The following is a 24,554-nucleotide window of genomic DNA, read 5'->3' on the forward strand; positions in this document are numbered from 1 at the left end:
AAAAATGAGATATAAAATTTACATTATGTAAATTTAAAACGAAATCACCGGTAAAAACACCCGAACAAATTTTTTAGAAGCTTTTTTTATAGATGAATTTAATGTAATAATTTAACATAAATAAGCCAAAAAAAAAAGTGGCATATAATATTAAAAATACAAGATCTTAACATAGTTTTATATTGTTTTGCTTCTATTAATCTAAAAAATATAACCATTTTCTAATTATATGTTATTATTAATTAAAGTTTAGCTTCTATGTTCACTATTTACTATTCATTTATTAGTTATGATTATAAATGACTTAAGCATATTCATTAATAATCATAAAACATTAATATAAAATTTAAATTGATTATTACATTAATTGTACTTTTTTTTTATTAGTGTAAGAACTTATACATCCGGAACAGAACAATTTTTATATAGCCCTACAGTAAGTTCTCGATTTAACAGACCCCGTTTTAACGGAATTCTGATTTAACGAGGGAAAATTCTGTTCTAAAGGAAAAATTTAGAATTATTATTATTTTTTAACTGCGAATAGAGCACACTAAAAGTCGGGTCAATGAGTCAATGAATATAAATTACTTAATTTACTGTATTTTATAACATTTTCCCGTATTTGTACGTTGTAATAACATTACATTTAATATAGATTAGAATACATCCGATGGGTACATTGTACGTATTTTTAATATGCATTCGATTTAACGAACTTTCGACAATAGTGGACACTCCTTCCCCGAATAATCCGTTAAATCGAGGGCCTACCGTACAAGAATTTATTTACTTAAATATAAAATATACAGGAAATTAATTTATGACAGAACAAAAAACAATCATCAGATTATTATGCTTAAACTCGAGTATGATTATTAAAAAATAAAAAAATTAAAAATAAAAAAATGAATACAGAATCGTCTTGCGAAATTTGATATTGAAAGCAACTGATGGAAATTTCCACTGTTGGTGAGATGGCGCTATTAGCGAATCACAAAGTGGTTCGCGATTTTAATCAAAGGGGCATCTTTATGCGTTTGGATCAGCTGAAGTAAGTCAATCGTTCTCCTGTCACTATAAGAAAACTGGAACATTTCCTGTAATTATTACTAATTTTCTTAATATATATTAACTACAATTATCGATTAATATAGTAATTAATCTATTTTCATTCTATACGATTATTCAATTATTAAGATTAACGTTAACATATTTTATTATTACAGATTTTTCAGGCCCGTATTACAACGAAATTTTACTATTCTGCTTTCATTTTAAAGGTAATTTTATGTTTATTCATTAAGTTTAGAGTAGTGTGTAACTATCTTAGGTTTAAATTACATTGAACAGACTTTATAAAATTTTTAAGTAACTTACAAAGAAAGGAAATGTTATTAAAAAAAATGTCTGAAGGCAGGAAATAATTATGTTACACTGTTCATTAAGATTCTATGAAAACAAGACTTAAAATTTATTAGCAAAAATATTTTAGAACTTATTCATGCATTTTTTTATTAGGAAGCTTTTTAACTTTACAAGTGAAAATAATAGGGGTTCCTACTCCCTCATTTGGAGCTAGAATCTTGCTTACGGTTTGGTTAACGTGTTAGATATAACAGATGTATCGACTGTAATGTATAATGTATGCATGTCACTTGTATACGTATATTTGGAGTCTTAGTTTGCATTTATACGTGTGTATAAACGAGTTTCAAATGTAAATATAATTGAATTAATTTCTTATTATATATTTTGTTGATGTGGTTGCTTAATAAAGAAAGTCTGTTTTCTTTAAGAACTTTTTCCTTAATTCTTGTGTAAATGCTTAACACCAGTATAATTGTCCTGTTAATAATTAATGTCCACGTTGACAAAATATATAATAAGAAATTAAATAAGGACAGTAAGGCAATAATTATAATTGAATTAATTTTATTATTCTAAGAAAGTTAGAGTTTAATTAAAAATAAGTTGTATTAATCTTTTCTTAGTAATAATTTACTTTTATTGAGAGATTTATTATATGAAAATGTTTAAGTAGATGTATATTAAAGTAATATAGTTTATATTGGTTTCAATTTGTACATGTATCTTTTTATATTTGTAAAATATTTATCATTATGTAAGTTTACTATAATCTAGTCATTCTTTTATATATAGATTAGATTATCTTTTTTCTATGATTATTTCTATATCTGTATAACAATATAAATTTTAATCTATGTGACTTTATAATTTATCTTTAGCATAACAAAATTTTTGACCATTTTATTATAAGAAATAAGATATAAAAATGAAATATATTTTTTTAAAAGAATTGTTTCAATTTGATAGAAATAACAGCATGATTAAATTAAGAACTAGTTTATTATACTGATTTAGTAATGAAAACTATTATTTCTATTGATTCTACTTTATCTGTAATTAAAATATTTATTTTAGATGTTTGATGTTTCAAATATTTCTTTTTATATCTTATATAATGGAGCAATCCTCAAAAATTGCTTTACTCATAGAATGGTTTGATGTATTACCAAGATGATCAAACAATAACTAGCAAAAAGGAAATGTTTACACAAGAATCAATACATTTTACAATCTTACATGTAAGAAATTTTATAATTACTTGGTGTATATTTTTTGTAAATCATGTTATTTATACATTTAGTGTGGAATATGTTGTTGTTTAAATATTAGAAAAAGAATTTCTGTCAAAGGACCTTTTTGTGTTAAGTGCGACATTGAAAACAGATTGATATTTTTTAGCATTGTATAAACAAACTATGAAAAAATTTTTAAATATTGAGTATTTTCATTTTTTTTAATTCATAGTTTTTCTTGAAAAGTAATATGTCAAAATAATAAATAACTTTTTGAAATTAAAAGAAGTGTGTAAGAAAAGAACTAGTATAAGAAACAAGACAATTTTCATATAATTTAAATTATAATGCCAGAGAATGATCCATTTATATAGCATATTTATTTTTGAACATTAATTAATTAAAATGTAAATGTAAAATTTAAAAATAAAACTTTCAAAAATCATTTAAAATATTTTAAAATTTTATTATTATTCAAAAGTTGAAAAAAATGATATGAAATAATCTAACAAAATGTTGAGAGAAATTAAAATTATTTTATTAGATTATTCAAATCTGCAAAATATGAGAGAAAGTAATATATTTTTAAAATTCTTGGTATAATTTCAACTATTAAAAGATTATTAGATTCTTTCCATCCTACATTTAGCCTAATACAGAAACTAATCATTTGTTACTAGGTAAATTTAGTCAATACCTATCGGTAACTTTAATAATCAAATGATTTAAAGATGTAAGATCTAATACTATGATGATAATATTTTGTAATGTCAAGATGATTAAAGAAATTTAACACATACACTTATTAACTCATATCATTGTGTGTATCTAATCATTATCTAGTTTTGTTTCAACATTAACCTGACTTATGATTTTTGAAGATTGTTCACTAAATAAAAACAGAATTTTATTTAAATTTTTTAGCATTTTTAACTCAGCAAAAAATTAATCATAGGTAAAAAACATAAATATCTTTTTTATTGGCACTTATTAGGTTACATTAAGTATGAGCTTTATTAAAGCAAATTTTTAAGTTCATTAAATAAAACTGTTCTTAAATTATTACTTACAAATTCATGAAATTTGACACACTATCAATCATACAAGTGTAGAAAAAAAATGAATAAACTAAACTTTTAGAAATTCAATGCTGTGTCAGGCTAACAACAATAGTTTATACCTGTTCTGTCTTTAGTTTTTTTTTTACAATAGCTAGTTATTTAAATGTAAGAATAAATTCAGTTGCTTATTAAGTGAAATTATGGGTACTTTTTGAAGATATAATTGGAACACATTAACATTTAGAGGATTGAAATAAAAAGTATCTTTGAAAAATAAACTTTTTAATACCTACTTTTGTCTTCTATTTATTGTAAATCTAAGTTTATTTTACTTGAGGATAAATAGAACATATGTACAAAATTTTAGCATAGAAGATTCACAATGTACTATATGCTTAAATTATATGAACAGATTTACTAAATTTTTAATTATAATAGTATCAATCTATCAGAAAAAATTTCATTAGTATTTGAATACATTGAAAATTCTGATTTTAAGTCCTGTAGATTGTTATTTACTTATAAAAGAATAGTATATAAAAGATGAGAGAGATTATTATATAAAACTCAAGGATGGGAAAGACAACTGTCAAGTTTTGGATTAATATTCAGACTTTTGGAATGCCAACTTAATATTATGTTACTTGAACTAATTTATGGCAATTGCCAAGTTAGATTCATTTATCATGGAAGATATTGAATTAGTTTCTAAAGAATTGGTTTGAGTTCATCATGTAATTGGTATTTGCCATTGATTTGTTACAACTGTTAATTTTTTTTCTAATTTGCTTTCAAATCTTTCTAGTTGACTTATTCTATTACAAATAAGAGTGCTATTAAATGTATTATTTTAAATAATTCCTTTCAAATTTCAAATGATTTTTTTTAATCTTTAAACTCTTATAATTTGTTTTTATTTTCTTTTAAATAAAGTAGGCTAATCTAGTTTATTTTCAATGTAAATACTTTTGAAATAACTTACTTTGGCTTCAGATTTTTATAAAAGAAAATTCAAGTGAAAGTGACAAAACACATTTCAATAGTAACGGTAATTTGTGAACTTTCTTTATAACATCGATAAGGAGAAATCTTTCAATGTTATAAGTCAATAAGTATTGGCTTTAAGTTTTAAACTTAAGTTAAACATATGTAATTATTTATTTTAATTCTATAAGTAATCATCAAACCCAATTTAATTATTCAAATGTGAGAACTGGAGATTAGGAACAGTTTAAAGGTTAAAAAGAATAAAATTTTGTAGAAAATTAAATGAGTTTTAGAAATTGAAAGAAAGACAAAATTTTATCTATTTTCAACATCTCTCCTTTGTTTCCTGTGATTCAGATGATGTTGAATGTTCCTGCTAAAAGGAAAGTTTAGCAGAGAATGACTGGATTGGGAACAAATTTGATTGGTTTCCATTTTCTTATAAAAGGTGGAGATCACCCTCCATCTTTGCTTTTAGTCATAGTCAACATGCTATTAGCCATCTAGGGCTTTAAGATGCAGCCCCTTGAAGTAGTTCTCGCTTCAACTGAATATAGAGGCTCTTTGAAGGAAGAATGTAACAAGAAGATAAAGGTTTGCACGTCGGTCCCAGGTAGTATAATAATTTATGTAAGCTCTCTCGTTGAGTAATAGTATCCCGAAATATTTAGATAGTAGTTAGCTTCATTATATTTGAATCTTCGATTAGCTTGAACTTATATTGTATGCACTTTATATATATTCTATGTATATTTTGTAGTTTAACTATGTTTTATATCAAATCTGGGTTAGTTTATTCGTTAGTTTTGGGCCTACTTCATTCCCTGAATTGACACGACCCCCTCCTCCACTTGCCATAATCACTCCATCTTTCCCCCTCAGATTATAAAAAATTAAGATATATCATTCTTTTATCACAAGCTAGGATGCAATTATTCTTTCATTCTAACCATCATCAGGAATCCTTGACAACAAGATCCCAAAGATCTTCCTGTTCTATAAAATTTTAGCCAATCTGCAGTCCCAATCTCACATCAGGTTTTAGGAGTTTGGGTCTTTAACCAGCTCCTCACTGAGTTCTCATGCAAATATCTAATTGCCAGATTTTCTGCCTACTTGTAGGCTAAGTTATACATTATATATACTTCGTTAAATCAGTAGCCCAAAAATAGCTCAATAAATCTAACAATTAGGTTTTTCGATTATAAATAGATTTTACAAAATTAATGTATATATTGCTTAAAAGTGCTATATACAAATATAAACATCTAAAAATCCAATTATTAATTTAAAGCCAAATTATATTGAGCTATATTTAAGTATTAATAGTAGCATTAATATAGCCAGATATAATCCAGCAATTGTTTGACTTTTAATGTATCAAAAAAATGTTATAAAAAGAAAAGCATGGATGTATAAGTTGTAATTAATAAACATATTTAATTAATAAGTCAACACAATTACCATACCTTTAAAAGCAAATATATAAAATTGAACTAAACTAAGTTCTTTTTGTGTTTGTTTATTATTTAAAATATTTCATACTTTAAAAAAGAATAATAATTTAAATACTATTTTCATATTTTGAATTATTTTTAATATGTAGATAACTGAACAGTTTATATTGTAGCACTGATTACATAAAAAGGTAAACTTAAAAAATAATTGCTAAATATATTACTGTCAACCTATGAGTGAAATTGTATAGTTATTGATATATTGAATGACAATTTTAATGTCATTCAATATGTTATGGTTGTTCAAAACTACAAAAAGAAATAATTTTAAATAAAGATGTGTTTTACAATTTTAGATTTTTTTTTTATTTTAGGAAAAATAATTTTCAAATTTTGTATGAATTTCAATTTTTTGCTCCTTAAAAGTTAGGGAAATGAATTTTTTTTTCAATCTGTAGTTTACTATGAGGTTCAATTATATAGTTTTATTAAAACATGACTTCTAAAAGATTGGAAGATTTCAGGATGATAATAAATCTTATTACTTTTTTATCTTTATTTTTTTTTTGTGCACCTTATTTGACTGTGTTGTATTTATCTTATATCTTTTTTTTCATTGTTTCACCTTCAGCAAATCAGTGAAACTGTAGCTTCAACCGTGTTTCTCTTATAAGGTTTACATTTGTTTTAAAGTAAGCATTAACTTTTATTCCAACAAGAATAAAAAAAAACTTGGACATATTTATCTGTCATCTTTAGATTTGATATACAGAACAAAAACAAAATGAACATATACATGGTAAAATGTCATATGCAAAATTGAATTTACATGTGTATTAATTTAAAATTGATTACTAGAATGAATTTATAGATTTAAAAAATATAAAAAAACATGCTGTTTATTTTTATTTTCTCCAAATATTCAGTTTTATATTTTATTTCTTTAATCATCATTGAATTGTGTAGGTTAACTATATAATAACTTCCATATGTAATACTCCACATTACAATGAGAGTTATCTCTCATTGTATGTTTGTATATTTTAATAACTTCTGATGCATTGGACAGATATTTCACAATACAGAATGCTTGTTCAATGCATGGAAATTATTTTAGAATTAACTTGCATGCTTTTTATTATTTAGTTTTATATTTTTTGTTCATTTTCTATATATTTGTTAAACCTATCAATCTTAATTATATATCAAACATTTTTATCTTATGTTTAACCTTATAAATGCTTTACCTTATATAAAAATAGTATTAATAGTAAAAAAATAATTTTAAATAAATTTAATTTTTATTTAATAATGTAAATAAAATTTTTTTGACATTAGGAAATTAAGCTGTTTTTATGTAGTATTCAATTATATAAAACTAAACTATTGCTCATAAATAATCCATTTATTTGATTTTTGAGTACGAAAAAAGTGTTTAAAGTAACATTTCATTCTATTATAAACTCTGTTTTGAGATTTTCTTATATATTATGTAGTTTAATGGTCTATGGACAAGTCCTGCTTGTCAAACCATATTTCCTTCTAAAAGATGAAGAATGAGTCTTGTTCATAGTTTTACATGATGTTTGATGGAACTGGATGGCTTAGACTCATCTATAATCAACGTAGGAAGTACATTTAATGGAATAAGTTATCATTTCCATTGCTAAGTGGAGCACATTGTTTAACGTTTTGTAAAAGGGTTGTACACTAAGTTATCAGTTAATTAAGATTTACATTTAATAAATGATAATTCTAGACCAAAATTATAAGTAAAGTTTGTCAGCCTCAAAATAAGTACCGAATAAAATATTTTTTTTTATTTCAGTTGATGTCAGACTTCTTTTAAATTTAAAAAAGGGCATTTTATTCTAATTTTTAAACCTGATTTTCTTTTTAATCATTATTCTGTTTCATTTTTTAAGTACTTTTTTCTTTCTTTTTACTTTCATTTTAAACACTGTTTAAAATGAAAGTAAAAAGAAACAAATTGCAAAATATTATGACATAACTATTATTGGTACTTATGATTTTTTTGAAAAATCCCAGTCTGTATGGACATGCACAAGGGCTAATCCTCAGTCCAGAAAATGTAAATTATTTTTCAATATTCATTTATTGCACTGTTTAGGAAAAACTAATCATTTGAGATTTTATTTTGTGATATGAAATCAGAATAAACATTAGAAACATGCAAAAAACAAAAATATTAAAATTAATATTAAAAACACTAACAAGTTTAAAACAGTTAATTTTCTTAGACATTAAAATTTCACGTGTAGAGTGCAGATATTTTTGAATTTATATTTATTAAGCTGTAAAATTTATTTATTTTACTAATGTAAAATATAAAATTTTTAAAATAATTTTTTGGATCAATAATTTATTGAAATTTTCCTCATTTCTTTCCAACAGATAATTTTAAACTTTGAATTAAGATGAATGAAAATTCCAGGAGTCCCAGCACTAGTATTTCTTCTGTGGGAAATGCTGCAGAAACAGCTATTCAAAAACTCCATGATAGATCTGCAGTATTTGGTTCTAAAACATCATTTGTAAGTATCATCATTGAATTTTTTATAGTCTTAATATGATTGATTAATATTTCTTAAATACTCTTCTTTTCCTTTTTTAAATATTGAAGATGGTTTGCTCAGTTAAGCTACTACAATTGTGTAGTGACAATGAAAAATTTCATTCAAATATTTGTAAATGAAATAAATAACCAGGAATCTCATTTTACATTGGAGTGAATAGAATTTTTTTCTCTCATGGATATCCCTGTATTTCATTTCTTAAGCTGATTTTTAAAATCTTCATTTTGAAGAGAACAAGTAAGTAAAATCATGAAGAGTGTGAATTTTATTTACTTGTACTTATTAGTACTGTACTTTATTTTTCTTATTGGACTGTGGTAAATTGTAAATTTGACTGACTACATTTGGACAAATAATGAAATAATTTATACAATTATTATTTATCATTTTTTGTAAAATATTCTTTAGCACTTTTTTTTTTATTGCTTCAAATTCTGATGTAAATATTTTTAACTTTGTCAATTGTTGAATATCTTCATATTATATTATCATATTAATTAATCATAGTACTGTTAATTCTCATCCAAAATATGATGAAATTGTTAAAAATAATTTTGGGTTTTATTTAATATGATTGAACTAGTATTTTTACTTTTAAATATGTCAACTGATTAGATATTTATAATTTTACTGCTAAAATGTTTTTCTAAGACTCACCAAACTGTTTTATTGGGTTGCAATTTGAAAAAATTGAAGACCTATAAATTTTCACTGTTGTCTGTGTCTTTCCTTAATTTCTAGAATGGAGTTAGATAGATGATATCAGAGACCAGATATGAAAAGCTTAAGAGCAGGTGGCCCCAATTAACTATATAGTAATACCTTTGTTTTTGTTGATTTTTTTGCGAAAAATTTGTCTCAAATTTTGTTGGTGTGTTGGATTTTGTCAGCATGCTCATGTAACTTCCTGCTAATTTTGCAAAAACATAGGCCAACCCATGCGTTTTCCTGCTCAATGTGTTGTCATTTCTCATTGTTTGAGCATTACCCCACGTGTCTAGCCAAACAATTCCATTGATTTCCTTTCCTTTTAGCTCCACTGTGGGACCAAAGAAAGTTTTCAGAGCCAGCAGCCCTTCGAATGTCATGTTAAATGTTCATTTATTCTTTACATTAGTCTTTTATATTCATTTTATATTAATTTCTTATTGTTTTTAGTATTACAACACTATATTCATTCTCTAGAAAATGTATTTTTGGTAGTATTTTAGAGTATCTAGAATGAATTAATTGGATTTACATTGATTCATATGGAAATAATTTTCAGATGGATTCTCGAAGAAAACCGAGGTAGCACTTTATATGAACATTCAATGCAAACTGGAAGTCGTTTTATTTCAATTCAAAACTTTTCCCCTGAAAGCAGTTAATAGATGCCCGGCCCAATTCCATTGGTAACAGAAAAGTATAATGTACAGGGTCATGACACTACAGTACTAATTTGAGGTGGAGAGTATATACAGTGAATTCTTGATCTATTGTTTTTGGCAGGACTTGGGGGGAAAACAACTGATGCAGGAAAAAGATTGACATGGGAAATTTATGGCGTCTACATTTTGTTTTTCTTGTATGAAATGTGTACTTTTCAGTGATAGGCTTATATGATGGCTTTCTATAATACAAAAAGATATGGAACATGTGTACTGACGTTCATTTATTCTACATTTTAAAAAAAATTGTTAAGAATACTGAAATTTGTTCTATTTTCTTTTGGTAAGAATAGTTAACTCTCTAGCAGCAAAAAAAGGCACATTGTCAATGAAAAAGTGATACGTATAAAAATAGTGATTGTGAATTGTTTTTTTTCCCAATAATTAAGTTGTTTTTGGAGTAAGGCATATTTATGAAATTATCATACAAAACTCTATTATTGTACAGACATCGTACATTGTGCAAAATAATTGTACAAATACAATAATTATTGTACAGAAGGCAACTCTGAGACAACATGCTAAGTTTTACCAGTGATGCCAGGCTTTAAGAGGAAATGTCACCAATAAAGTACAGTATTTTGTAAAGCAGTAGACAAAAAGTAGCCAAAAATCACAAAAAAAAACTGGTTAGTTGTAGTCAAAGGGTTTAACTGTTAAATTTGATTTGCTTTTTAGTACACGAAAATCAGTGTTTCAATTTAGTGCCCTATATTGTGAGTAAAATGATTGATGCAGGGTAACATTTTTCTTTTAGTTAAAATACAGAACGAACATTGCGGGAAAATGAATGATGCGAGAATAAAGAATACAGGAAAAATTAACATTATATATAGTGGGTCTTTATTCAGTACTGGAAAAACAATAGATGTGGGAAAACTACTGATAAGGAAATGATAGATCAAGAATCCACTGTATTTTAAATTAAATAAATTAAAAATTGCAGCCTGGCATTGTGACATTGTCACTATAAAATAATTGTTTGTTGATATTAATATTGTTTTGTCTGAATATTAGTTGGGATGTTTTTTCCAATTTTAGAGAGAAATTTCTCTTGATTTATATTCAAGTCCAATTAAACCTTTTCTTGATTTCTATGGTTTGTGTACACATTGTTCAGGGTTAAATTGATACTAAAATTGGTGTGTTGATTGTTTAGTGATAGTAAATACTACAAAGTTGTAACATGTCATGTTGCAGTCCACAAACTACAGTACATGTAAGAATTAAGTGTTTGATATAATTTTAAAATAAGTGATTAGTCAATTGATACTGTTGAATACAATAAAACAGTCAGTTTTTGTAATGTCTAATTAAAAAAGGAACTTTTGTGATAAAATAAGTTTTTAAAGTTATTTATAATAATTAAAATGTAAAATAAATGTAAGTTATAATTTAATATTTAAAAAAATGTGATTTTCTTGTATTCTTTCAAAAAAAATTTTTTATTTAAGGCACTAATCATAAACTAAAATGTTTCTTTTATGTATATAAACATCTTGGAGCCCTATATTTTAGTAATATGCCAAATGCTTGCCAGGTTGAATTTAGTAAGAGATGGTGCCTAATGCCTACCTCTAGTACCAAGTTATTTAGAATTTAATTTAAAATAATAGTGGTAAAGTAGTCCAATTTTAATCCAGCAATTGTTTGACATCTTTTACTTAAAATATAAAGCAGGATAATTTTAGTGAGAAATGTTAAAAACATTGTCAATATTTTAAAGTTACAATATTTTCTCCCAAATGTCAAGAAACAACTTTAAAAGTCTGGGTGTGAGAAAGTTACTATAATAAGAATCAAGCCAATATATTGGATTGTAGATTTGTATTGTTTGACTGCCATATCTTAAGCAACAAAGCCTGAGTTTCTGCTAAGCTTTGCCACACAGTGGTAATTTTATCACTGGTGAAACAAATTGTTGATGAATGATGCACATCATTAACTGACCTGCACACTGATCATAATGCTGTTTTGGTAGTGGTTTGTGAGTAATCAAATTTCAAATATTGCCATTCAATTACTCATACAACAAGACTGGTACAGAGTAAATATTGCTATGCACTATTGACTGTAATGACATTGTATCATATTTAGGTTTTTGACATTGTTTTTGATTAGTCATAAAACTAAGTACATTTTCCAGAATGCATACAGAAACCTACTTTCTTCAGTGTAATGTATATACTGGGCAGCCTAATGCCCTCAACACACAGAATGTTGTGTTGATTTTGCTCTACAACTTTTATTAATTTCATTTTTATTGATATTGACAGAAGCTAAATTACAATTTGTCACTTACAGATGTCCAATACAGACATTTCTTTCTATAAATCAGACTGAGTAGAGTTTTCTGATTGACTGATTATGATTTTAAATGTGATGTGTAAAGGTTACTAAGAAAGCAATCAAAAATTTATTTATAATGACTGATTTCTAATCTCTAAATATTTATAATATAAATTCATAAAAATATTACTATTAAGGTAATTTCAAAAAAAAAAAAAAGGTAACTGAACATGACTGCTTTTCATAATCAGTTGTACAGATATAAAAATTTTCATATAGTCTTGTAGTACTTTTTAAGTTAGAATAACAGTAGAATTATAAAAGATTGACAGTGAAGACACAATTATAAGACTTGAAGAAACAACTTGGATGGAACAGAGAATGATTTACTGTTCAAGGCAGTTGAAGAGCATGATGGCAGTCATGAAACAGGAATAATGACAAAGAAAATTCTTTGAAGATTAATATGAAGAGGAATTCTTTCAGCGACTTTCCAGATTTTTCTGTATGCAAATAAAAGTAATAATAAAAGGTCAACTTATATTCAGGTTACTCTTTTTCAAGTTGAGTAAAGATTCCAAAATTGGGAATTAAATATTCAAGACTAATAAGTCAACTTGTTTTGGGGGAAATAAGGTATTTATGTAATTTAAAATTCCAATATTATTTAAATGAAGTTTGCAAATTTATAAAATTTAAAAGGATTAATAGAGTCCAGAAATGTTATATTTTGCGTGTACCAAATCTTAATTTCAGTATAGTATTGATAGATTATACTGAAAATACTTGAGATTGAAATTTTTTTTTTTTCAATATCATCAAAATATTTCTGCAATTATTTATTTTAAGCAATTTATGAAAAGTTTGATATTGGGATTATAATTGGAATTTATATAGGAAAACAAAACTTGTTTTTGTTAGTTTTATGCTATAGTATTAAATATTATTCCATATTATAATTTTACTTTCTTATAATAATAATAAAATTAAACAAATCTGTAACTTATAGTTATCATGTTTATTATATTTAAAATTATAATGTAAAAAAGTACATGTAATAAAATATTTTTTACTATTACAATAAAATTTTAAGTATTAAATAAATTTTTCTTTTCAGACAATGGAAAACAGTATTTCAACCGATCAAGAAGTAGATCATTTAGTACCTGAAAGGATAAATGCAATTAGTTACAATCATAAAAGACTTCAACCTTTCCCAGATGATTCAGGTTTAGAATCAAATACATTAAAAGACTATGCTAGTTATTCAGACTCTAATAGAACAACGTAATACAAAAATATCTTATATAAAGATTAAAATCTATAATTTGACAATATTTTTAACAATTTTTTTATTTTTATTTTAGAAATACTCAAACTATGATGCATTTATTGAAAGGAAATATAGGAACAGGAATCTTAGCTATACCCTCATCATTTGCAAATGCAGGAATGCTGGTAAGTTTATCATAGCTGTGTAGAATTACATTATACAAGTTATCACATATATATATTATGTATTATCATATGCAGACAATTATATACTTTTCACCACTGCTTGGGAAACATTTTCATACATACTTATACAAGGTTTTCACATGGGAGAACTCAATTTTTTTTTTCTCTCAATTATGTGATTAATCATCTTTTTCTAATTTTCAATATTTGAATGGCAATCTTGCTTACCATATTTTAAGGCATATAGTACAACTTTTGTCCAAAAAAACTGAGAAAATTGTCCTGTGAAGTTTTCTCCTATAGGCCAATGAATTTCCCAAACAGCTTTCAATAAGCTATAGCTAGGTAACTTCTACCTAGTCCCAACTTTTGAATAAAAATGTTAATATTATTTGCTATAACTTAACAGGTTTTCATTGTATTCATGTAGAATATTTCAACAGTAAATTTTAACTGTGAATGATATTATTTTAAACACTGTACATTTATCAGGGAAAAAGAATTCTAATTTTACATTTTTAACCAGTGTACAGTAAAAAAAATTGGGGCAGAATGACAAAGGTATGAGATGGCTTAAATTAAATACACTAAATATTTTTTCCTAAATATTCTATGTTGAATGAAGGTTGTCATATATGCTATGAAATATGGTAAATATTTTTATTTCAGATTTGCTTTCATGTATTTAATTTCTTCAGATAAATATTTATTATTAAATTTATATGTAAAATTTCCAAATATTGTGGATAATTATTATAATTGTAAATTATATATTTAAATAGGTATTGGATAAATATGTATAAAATATATAAACAAATCAATATAACATTAATAAATACACTAATAATATATTTATGTATACATGCACACATGCATGGTGATAGTAATTAAAGTATCCCTATTCAATGCCAATACCGTCTACAGAGAATTTTGCAGTCCATATGCAACTAAATCTGATATGGTTATATTTCAAAACATTTCCATAAAAAAAAATTGTCAAAATTTACCATTATAGTAATTAGTGCTGTAAGCAATGAAAACAGTTACTTTTTCAATAAGCACCTGTATAGTTACAGCCAAGTTCTTGGTGTAAAAATGGATAAAATTGTTTATTCTTATCAGCTACAATAGCCATTACCTTGCTGGAATGAGCATTTCTTATGAACTGTTTCATGGCACTGCTGCAGCTGCACTTTGAGAATTTTTTCCATCAGAATTTACACCAGAGACTGTTGACTTCAAGCTCATAATGAAATGATTATTCAGTTTGATGAAATTGGCCATTTGAGAGTTCAACCCAGTCAAAACTACAAACCAGGCTTTTACAAGTTGTTAAAGATAGACAGAATAATGTAACCAACTATCTGTGTTCAGTGGTTTTATTGACTCAACCACTGGTGGGCCATGATGGGCAAAAATATAGGCAGATTTTTATCTTTTCTTTTTAAATATTTGTAAGAAATCAACTTGCTTAATAAAAAAAATTCCAAATTTTTATCAAATTCATAAAATTTGATAATTCTATTTATTTCAGAATGAAATGTTTTTTCAAAAATACAAATATTTAAAAGTCAATTATTTGTCACAATTGTTTTATGTAAATGATCATTAGTCACTTTTTTGAGGATAGAATTTGTTACCAAACTTACTACTGGTATAAACATTTTTTTTCAAGTTTACAAGAACTTGTAAAAATGTTCAGGGTAGTAAGATCACTTTTGATATAATTTTGAACAAATGAAAAATAACAATCCAAGCAAAGAATACAACATTAATGCTCAAAGTGCATTAGGGAATGCATTTGAAGAGCTTAATGCAAAAAAGACTGGGAGCAATAAATCCAAACAATGTAATTTTTCCCCTTTTTCTTTTTCAATAAAATTGTTTAAAAATTTAGCTGCAAAATAATATAATTAAAATTTAAGTTTAATGGCCTTTTTTTCATTTATTCTCTTGTAATTTTTATGGATTTTATGACCCATTATTAAATTGGTTTGTTTTTTTTCACTTAAATTATTATTTTAAATTAAAGTTAATTTCTCCCTGCTAAATAGTGTTGATTCAGTTAATGTATTCCAGAAAACTACACATTACGTTGAGTATTTGTATAATAACTTCACAAATGCTTTGAATAATAATTTTTACATGTAAAAGTATTTCAAAAATATTAAAATGAAATATCAGCTTTATTGTTTGAAGACAGTAGTTAATACTATTTATATGCTGTCTATATTAACTAGTAACTAGCATATAAAAAGTAGTGTGGAGATTGGGTTAGGGAAGAATCTAAGTTTAATTATAAATATATAGTGAAATCTCATTAACATCATCCTTTTGATACTTTCAAAACTGAATTGTTAATTTTTTTGCAGTATTTAAGAAGTGTGATTCTTATGGTTTGCTATAGTGATTTTAAGTCAAAATTTAATGAACTTATTTTTAAGATTCTCAATGTTTTATAAAAGATTTATTTACAGATTACATTAATTTTCTTTCAGTTGGGGGCTATAGGAATACCAATAATGGGTATTATTTGTGTTCATTGCATGCACATTATTGTGAATTGTAGTAAAGTTGTTTCAAAGAGGTAAATATTTCAAATTATTGACTAATCTTTGAATTATTCCATTAAGAATTTTTTTAATTCTAACTGTTCAAGAATTACTGTTTGTAATTTTAAATGGGATTAAGTTTAGTACTTCAAATGAGTTTTTATTTGATGTTTGAATCTAGTCTTTTTCTCTTTAATGGGATGGAAACAGAATAAAGAAGAAAATTCTCTTTACTCCATTTTATTTATTTTAATATTTTTTAAATATTTTATTTTATCATTTTTATATTAAGTTAAACTTTAATAATGTTGCTTTTAGAATTGGTACTCGTTCTTTGGATTATGCAGGTGTTGCAGAATATTCATTAAAAACTGGACCACGTAGATTAAGAAAACTTTCAGGAATAGCAAGGTATGTATTTTATTTAACTGTATTAAATTTTAATTTTATTGAAATTATTTTTATATACAGCTATGGCTTTGAACTCAATTATATAAAGTATATACAGGAAATCTTAGCTTGTTTTGAATTTAAGAAATAAGATAATCATGACTGAATTGAGTTTCAAATTATCCAAGATTTACATATTTCTGTACAATATGCCGAATTCCATGTGACTGATGTAATTTATTAAGCTGATGGAATAGGATATGGCTATGTATACAGAATGCTATTTTTGTTAATTAATAAAAATAATATAAATAACTGCAGGTAAACAGCACATGTTTAGTGAAAATCTTACAAGTTGTCAGATAGGTTTATAAAAATAATTAAGTAGAATTCCTTGAAATGTAGCTCAAGTTGTTTTTAAAGTAGCCCAAAAACTAGTAAGTTGCCCAAATGTAGTAGCCTAGAACCCTACAAATACCTTAATCTGCTACATTTAGCCTAACCTTGCCATCCCAAAAACCAGCCATATTTTATGAGATAAGAGAAAACAAGGATAGTGCATGTGTAAGGTGACATCTGAAAATGTGTTTCTGAAAAAGCAAAGCCATATTGACCAGATTAGTTGTTGTTTGTCTATTGTTCTCTTATAGCATGAAGGCACTGCAATCTAAATTTCTTAACATGTAAATCTCTATCCATGGCTGGGACAAAAGTACAGTTACAAATTAATGGGATTTTGAACTATTCAAGTTCAAATTAATGAGGATTTTCTGTATGGATTTGTGTGTATAATTGAGTTCAAAACTTTGAGCATCAAAGCCATAACTATATTCAAAATAATAGTTTCAAATTGTTTGTGTGTACTTGCATACATTGTATGTCAAAAATAAATTTGATCAATATAAGTTGTAATCCTGTTTTTTTATATCATAAATATATCACCTATTTAAATATATACATATGACACATAAAATAGAATTACATATAACTGAGTTTATTAACCAGTTATGAGAAGAAATTAAAACTAGAATTAAAATCAATTTATTTTCAAATTGTGAAAATAGGTAAAACTGTATAATGGTTACATTATTGCTGTTTTTAATAAATTAATAAGCTTATTTATTTATTTATTTATTTATTTTGATCTATTATGAATATCATCATATATGTTTCTATCAGTTTAGTATTTTCAAACATTATGTAATGTAGCTAGTTCTAAATTATAAGCTATTTACATAGGCTTTTCAAATGAAGTTATTTTAATGTTCACATATTAAATATAGTTGGCTGTAAATCTTGACCTGCTTGGTCTTTTGGTCTTATTAATCATATCCTAAATATATCTATCATCTTAGAATTTATTTATTTACAGAATTTTCTTATTGAAAAAAATTTACTTAACTGAAACTGTCAAATGAGTAAAAGTTTCTAGATGAAATAAGTGATTCTTGATATACATTCATCTTATGCTTTTTCAAACAATAGATTGATAAATATTAAAAAGTTAATATAAAACAGAAATATTGTTAAAACAACTTACTAAATTAGAAAAAAGTTTATTTAAGTAGCTAAAAGAAAGAATATTTGTGTACTAAATTTCTAATGATAGATGTAAGCTAGATTATTACATTAATCATTCTGTTGAGTTTTCTTGAACAAAGAAAAATATTTATATAGATTTATTCATAAGAGCAGTTATTTGTTGTTCAGAGACAAGACAATATTGTGAAAATAAAATGTCAATTTTATGAATTTATTACTGACTAATATAAAAGAATATGTTCATCAATTCAGAATAAAGCAATTCTGTAAGAAATATACTAATAATGTGCACTTTAAATTTATCTTTGTATGCTATGTACATTTATCAATTAACAGGACTTATTATACTGGAAAGTTATGGATGCAGATATTTAGTCTTACTGATCAGAAATAATATTTTTTATTTAGTTCACCTAAGCTATAATTAAGGACACAAAGGCATAATAATTTAATAATGTGCACATTTAAAATTATATATTAAAAAAAATTATATTTGGCTTTCATTATACTTGTAGAAACTTCAGATTTGTGTCTTTGCTTACAAAACTATATACTTTATTATTTAATAAAGTAAAATTATAGCCCAAAATTTTTATTGAATTATTTTATTTTAAAGAATTCTAATAAAATATTTTATATAGGAAACTGGTTAATATGATGCTCCTATTAACTCAATTTGGATTCTGCTGTGTGTATTTCATTTTTGTATCTGATAGTTTGAGGCAGGTAAGTGATTTATCATTTAACAAAAAAGTTTAATAATCATGTAAAATTAAAATTTATCAGAAAAACTTGCACTATAAATAGGCTATTACAGCCCTAAATAAGAGGCTGGATGGCTGAGGTAGTTAAGGCATTAGCCCTACCACTCAATGGGGCATGGGATCAAATACAGCTGCAGTAAGGCATAACCAAAACTCGTGGTCACGGAATAAAGGTCTGTGCCTACAGGGCAGTCAAAAATGGAAAAACCCCAATTAAAGCATTCAGAGATGCAGACTGTCTTTTAAAAAATATACTAGTATTTTGAAATATACTATAGTATATATATAAATAATTTTTAAAAGCCATAATCTCTCTTATAACTAAATTCTATTCTAATGCAAAAGTTTTCAGAAGAGAGACTAACATCAATGTTTGTTGCTGTTCAGTTTAACATGAATATTTTTTAAAATATTCAAATTAAACTTTATTAAAATTCTAAGTAAAACTTTGTCATTAAAACTAACATAATACAATAGTTCTGAATTTGATAGAACATATTTGCTGATTGTCTACATTTGAGATGAAGTTATCCTGGTTGGGCTGCAATTTGAAAAAATTGTAGACCTATAAACTTCCACTGTTGTTCATCTGTCCATTAGTCTGTCTTTTCTTGAATGGAGTTTGATAGATGAAATTTGAGACCATATATGGAAACCTTAGAGGTAGGAGGTCCTGATTAACTATATATAAAATTCCAATTCAAACCTAAAGTCATTTTATTTTAATTCAAAATTTTCCCCTGAAAGGTGTTAGATAGATTGTTAATGGAAAAGTTTGATATACAGGGGCAAGCCACTACTAATTTGAGATGGAGAGCTTATATTTTAAATTAAATAAATTAAAAAATATGATTAAAAATTGCAGGCTGGCATTGTGGTGATGTCACAATAAATAATTGCTCATTCTATTAAAATTATTTTGTCATATATAACTAGGAAGTTGGTATTAATGACAAAATTATTTTGAAAGTTAAGCAATACTTATACAAAGAATAATTTATTAGTGAAATTCATTAAAAAAATTTTTACAAGCTGTTTAAAATACACAAATGTTTTTCAGTGTTTAATTAATTGGTTTACTTTGTCTTGACTATATGGATTTTCAAATTGATAACATCTCAATTTAAAAATTACCCCCTTATCTTCAGGCATGATCAATAAATTATTTAACAGCAACACTAAAAGAGAGCATAATGAAACTTATTGTATAAGTCTGATTAATAAATAATTGATACGCCATGATAAGTATATTAATGTAATAGGATCAAATGCCTTTTTCACATTCTATCTGTTTTACTAGAATACTTTAGTGAGTATATTTAAACATTGAGTTTTATGAATTAAATATTCTTTGTTACAATATGAAGTTAAAGTTAAAATCTTCCCAGAAACAATTTCAAAAAATACTTGTTTATACAAAACTATTAAAAACTAGAATATCAGATGGAAAGTAATAGAAGTAATATCAAAATGGACCTAATGCTGCAAGGTGTTTTCTTATCATAAAATCTTTAAAGATAGTTTCTCAATTGTAAAAATGTTCTTTGTCATTCATCAAATGAGTTAAGAGTTTGTTATTATTTGAAATTGCAATGTGAGAGATGAAATAATCAACAGTTGTTTCTTTCTTAAATTGTTGACTTTAATGACAATGTTAATTTTAAATCATATGCAATGCTGATTTTATTGTGTTCATCTGAAGCAACAGATTCTTTTTATGAATTCTTATTTTCAATGTCATTGTGTTAATGTTTAGTAGCTGTAAATAACTAATTCAAAGTAAAATTTTACAAGGAAAAATATCGCAATCAAAATAATTTTTTAATATGTCATAATTTGATAATTTGTTGGAATAAACACATAAGTTACTTACAGTAGAAGTGACATTTTCATCAAATGTTTGTGAATACTTTTATAAACATATTTAAACTTTTGAAAATTTTATATGAAAGCAAAGTTTTATTTTAAATGTTTAACTGGAAGAAAAAAAAAATATCAAATTAAAACTACTTCAATCTTCCCCAAGGAAGATTTTCCCCTTCTTCCCCTAGTTTAAGATTTAAAAAATGCTTATTTTATATACCAGAATTTCCTATTTTCAGATAGTTTATCATATTTTATAAAATTTAGTTAAAATGCTGCTAACACATTAAAATCTAGTTATTATTTTATCCATTAAAGGAGCACTGTTCATCTTTATAAACTCATAAAGTGGGCAATCGACAAGAGTTAGATAACACAAAAGATAAGTTTCCAGCATTTCTGCTTATTTTAGGAAGCATTAAATGTGGATGACTTAGATTATTTTAATGATTAATTTTATTTTTTCATGAACATTATTATTTTTAAATACTGTATAAAAGGACCCCATACAAACCTCATGGGAAATTGGTTCCAGTGAATTTGGCTTAATCTTTGGTATTTTATAGTTCTAGTGGTTCTGATCAAAAGTTGTTCTAGGAAAAGTCAAAAACTTTCCTTTTTTTTTTTTTTTTTTACTTCTTACATTTAGACCCATAAGTTTTGTTTGGGGTCTTTTTGATCATGCTTTGTATTTTTTTTTCCGAACTAGAGAATTGGTCAGAAAGTAAGTTTAAATTATAAATTTTACTTTCTGATCAACTTTTACCACATAATTTGTTATATTTATTATAAAAGAGCTTTTTGTCTTGAAAATTGTTGAAACTAATATCTCAAATACTATAGTGGAGATAAGAGACTTATCAAACTCTACTGGTAATGTTAAAATAGCACTATCATCAGAATAAAGTAATAAAGTTGGATTCTGATGATAGAAGTGGCATTTTGATGTTACCAGTAGCAGTGTGATAAGTCTCTTATCTCTACTATAGTATTTGAGATATTAGTTGTTATCTTTAAGACATATTTAACTGCATAAAATAAAGTCCTGATAAGCATTCTTAAAGGTTGAAAACAAAAATCATTGGCTGCCAAATCTGAACTGTGCAAGGGCAATTGTGAGAGCAAAAGAAAATTGTGTTCATTTTCCAATGAAAAGTTCTGAATTCAGCATATGTGCAGTCAATGTCATGGAGTAGAATTATACCATTGCTACGAAGATCAGTATAAAACAATACTCATAATCCGATTTAATTAATGCCAAATGATCTGCTAAATTATTGGGCTATTTTTAGGCTATGTTAATGGTTAGTTACTAATTAATTTAACTAAAGGTAGGCAGATTGCTGTCATCTTATATTAATTTTAGTAATTAATAAGTAATTTTTAAATTTAGAAACTTATATCTATTTAACTCTAGTCAAATTAATTAATAACTAATCGTTAACATAGCCCAAAAATACCATGATAATTTGGCAGATTATTTAACATTAAAGGTTAGAATGTTTTCTATACACACAAATCCACATACTCATAATTCTTGGATTTTCAAATGAAATCAGTTTTCCAAATGGGTTATTGTGTTGAACTGTCATATCTGTGCTTTTTCTTCACATTTTGAACTATTGCCTCCTAACACATGTATCAATCAAAAGTGTTTTAATTTCAAAAAGTTTAGTATTAGAAAATAAGTTTATATAAAAACCAAATAGGATATGTGTATATAAATATACATATATGCTTTTTTTAAAATAGTAATTTATATTTAATGTTCTTTTCAGGTTACTGTAAATTTAGCTGGTCATGATGTACTTGGTTCTTATGGCTACTTGTTCATTTTATTACCTGTGATGATTTTATATAATTTTATCAAGAGTTTAAAACATTTGGCTTGGAGTTCAACAATTGCAAATGTATTGCAATTATTTGGTCTCTGCAGTATATTCTACAATATTGTTCAGAAGCTTCCACCTACGTCTTCAAGACCTGCTTTTGCACCTCTTTCAAAATTGCCTCTATTCTTTGGGACTGCTATATATTCATTTGAAGGAATTGGTGTTGTAAGTATTAATTACTCTTATTATGAAAGTATGCAGTCTCTATATTATAATTTGGTTGTATCTCTGATGTTACATCTAATTGCAATATTTTCATATTAACCAAGTTTAAATTTTTTATAAGTAAATTTCATTTATCATTTATTATTGTTTTTCTTTGTTGACTATTTCCATAAATAAGTTTCTTCCAAAAATAAACCCATATGACAGTTTGATGGTAAAGCAGTAAAGGCATTATCCTGCTTCTCTAGTGATTCCAGTATCAAATCCAAGTGGAGAACTCCAGAAATTTTTTTTTAGATTGTACCATTCAGTCACCTTCGATGTGACTGAATGGTGAAGGATAGGGTCTGATCTACAATGGGCCTAGAAATAAGCCCTCTTAGTATCTACAGATCTAAAAGTAAGTTTTATGGTTAGAAGTAAATTATCATAAACCTAAAATTGACTCAAAGTAATTGCAAGTGACAGATACAAAATATCAAATTTTGGGAAACTGTCTCAAGATCTGCTAGCTGAGTTAACTTGACTTAATAGTAGTAGTTAGTAATTTTGAAATTTTTTGTATGGTGGAAACAATGAATGCATTTAGCTTCATGTTATTTCTCAGACACATCTGATACTTTAACATAATGTGTATTGAAAGTTTTGCAATCTGTGAAAGTTTCTACTGTTTGTTAATCCAAAAGAACAATTTTTGCAATTAGATGGCTAATTTCATAATTCCAATTTGCCAAACTTTTAGACTACATTTATTCTAACTGTAACATTGTATTAATTTCAAATTCTCAATAAATAACATATACAGTTTCTGCTTTATTGTAGCACAATAAAGCAGAAACTGTAAATGTTATGAAGAATAAAGCTACATACTGTCTCTCACAGACCATATGTAACAGTCAACACTACTATTAATACTGAGAATGAACTAAACACTGAAAATGTTTCATAGTTCTTTTAAGCCTTCTCGACTCCAGTTTGTGCTCCAGTAATGCAGGAACTGTATGTAATTATTACTACATTTATACTAAGTTTCTAATTAAAAATATTGAATTTGGACTAAAGTTAGATAGATGTTAGCTTGTCTTGTTAATATTAATTATTAGAAATTATTTTTTAATTCAGTTAAATAAATTAGAAAATTCTGGAATAAAAAAAATTTACATAATGGGATTTTAAATAGCAATGTTTTGCTTACCCTATAGATGCCACTAATGTTACTTGGATCTTCGTCCAGTTTTCCTTCTAGATAAATATTAATTTGAAGTATATAATCATAAAAGTTGTCATACTGTGACACCATCTATACTCATAGCTTTCTCTGGTTCTCAGCTACATTTAGACTCATTTTTGATGTTATATATAAACATAGCCAAAAATCCAGAAGTTTAGATTTGAGTAATTAATTTGAACTTCAATTATTGTTTATATATTTTCATTCAATCACATTAATTTTTAAAATTTAATTTATTATTTCTCTGTTTAACTGTTATCCTTTCAAAAATCT

General features: G+C 25.6%; 1 protein-coding gene across 2 annotated transcripts in view; it reads left to right on the top strand.

The window, feature by feature from the left end:
* Positions 1-980: 980 nt before the first annotated feature.
* LOC136975133 (proton-coupled amino acid transporter 1-like) overlaps positions 981-24,554 on the top strand; it is a 31,029-nt gene continuing 7,455 nt past the window's right edge. Inside the window, exons 1-9 of one of the 2 annotated variants that reach the window (XM_067270155.1) lie at positions 981-1,102; positions 1,230-1,283; positions 8,524-8,663; positions 13,542-13,711; positions 13,792-13,882; positions 16,381-16,469; positions 16,753-16,845; positions 19,008-19,092; positions 22,772-23,050. In XM_067270155.1, the coding sequence (XP_067126256.1) occupies positions 8,547-8,663; positions 13,542-13,711; positions 13,792-13,882; positions 16,381-16,469; positions 16,753-16,845; positions 19,008-19,092; positions 22,772-23,050 (924 nt within the window). In that variant the 5' untranslated portion in view covers positions 981-1,102; positions 1,230-1,283; positions 8,524-8,546. Of the gene's footprint in view, positions 1,103-1,229; positions 1,284-8,523; positions 8,664-8,752; positions 8,943-13,541; positions 13,712-13,791; positions 13,883-16,380; positions 16,470-16,752; positions 16,846-19,007; positions 19,093-22,771; positions 23,051-24,554 lie in introns of those variants that run through there. The other variant, XM_067270156.1, reaches the window with a different exon arrangement.

This window comes from Centruroides vittatus, unplaced genomic scaffold, assembly GCF_030686945.1.
Source record: "Centruroides vittatus isolate TY-2023 unplaced genomic scaffold, ASM3068694v2 contig_364, whole genome shotgun sequence".
NCBI classification, from domain to species: domain Eukaryota; kingdom Metazoa; phylum Arthropoda; class Arachnida; order Scorpiones; family Buthidae; genus Centruroides; species Centruroides vittatus.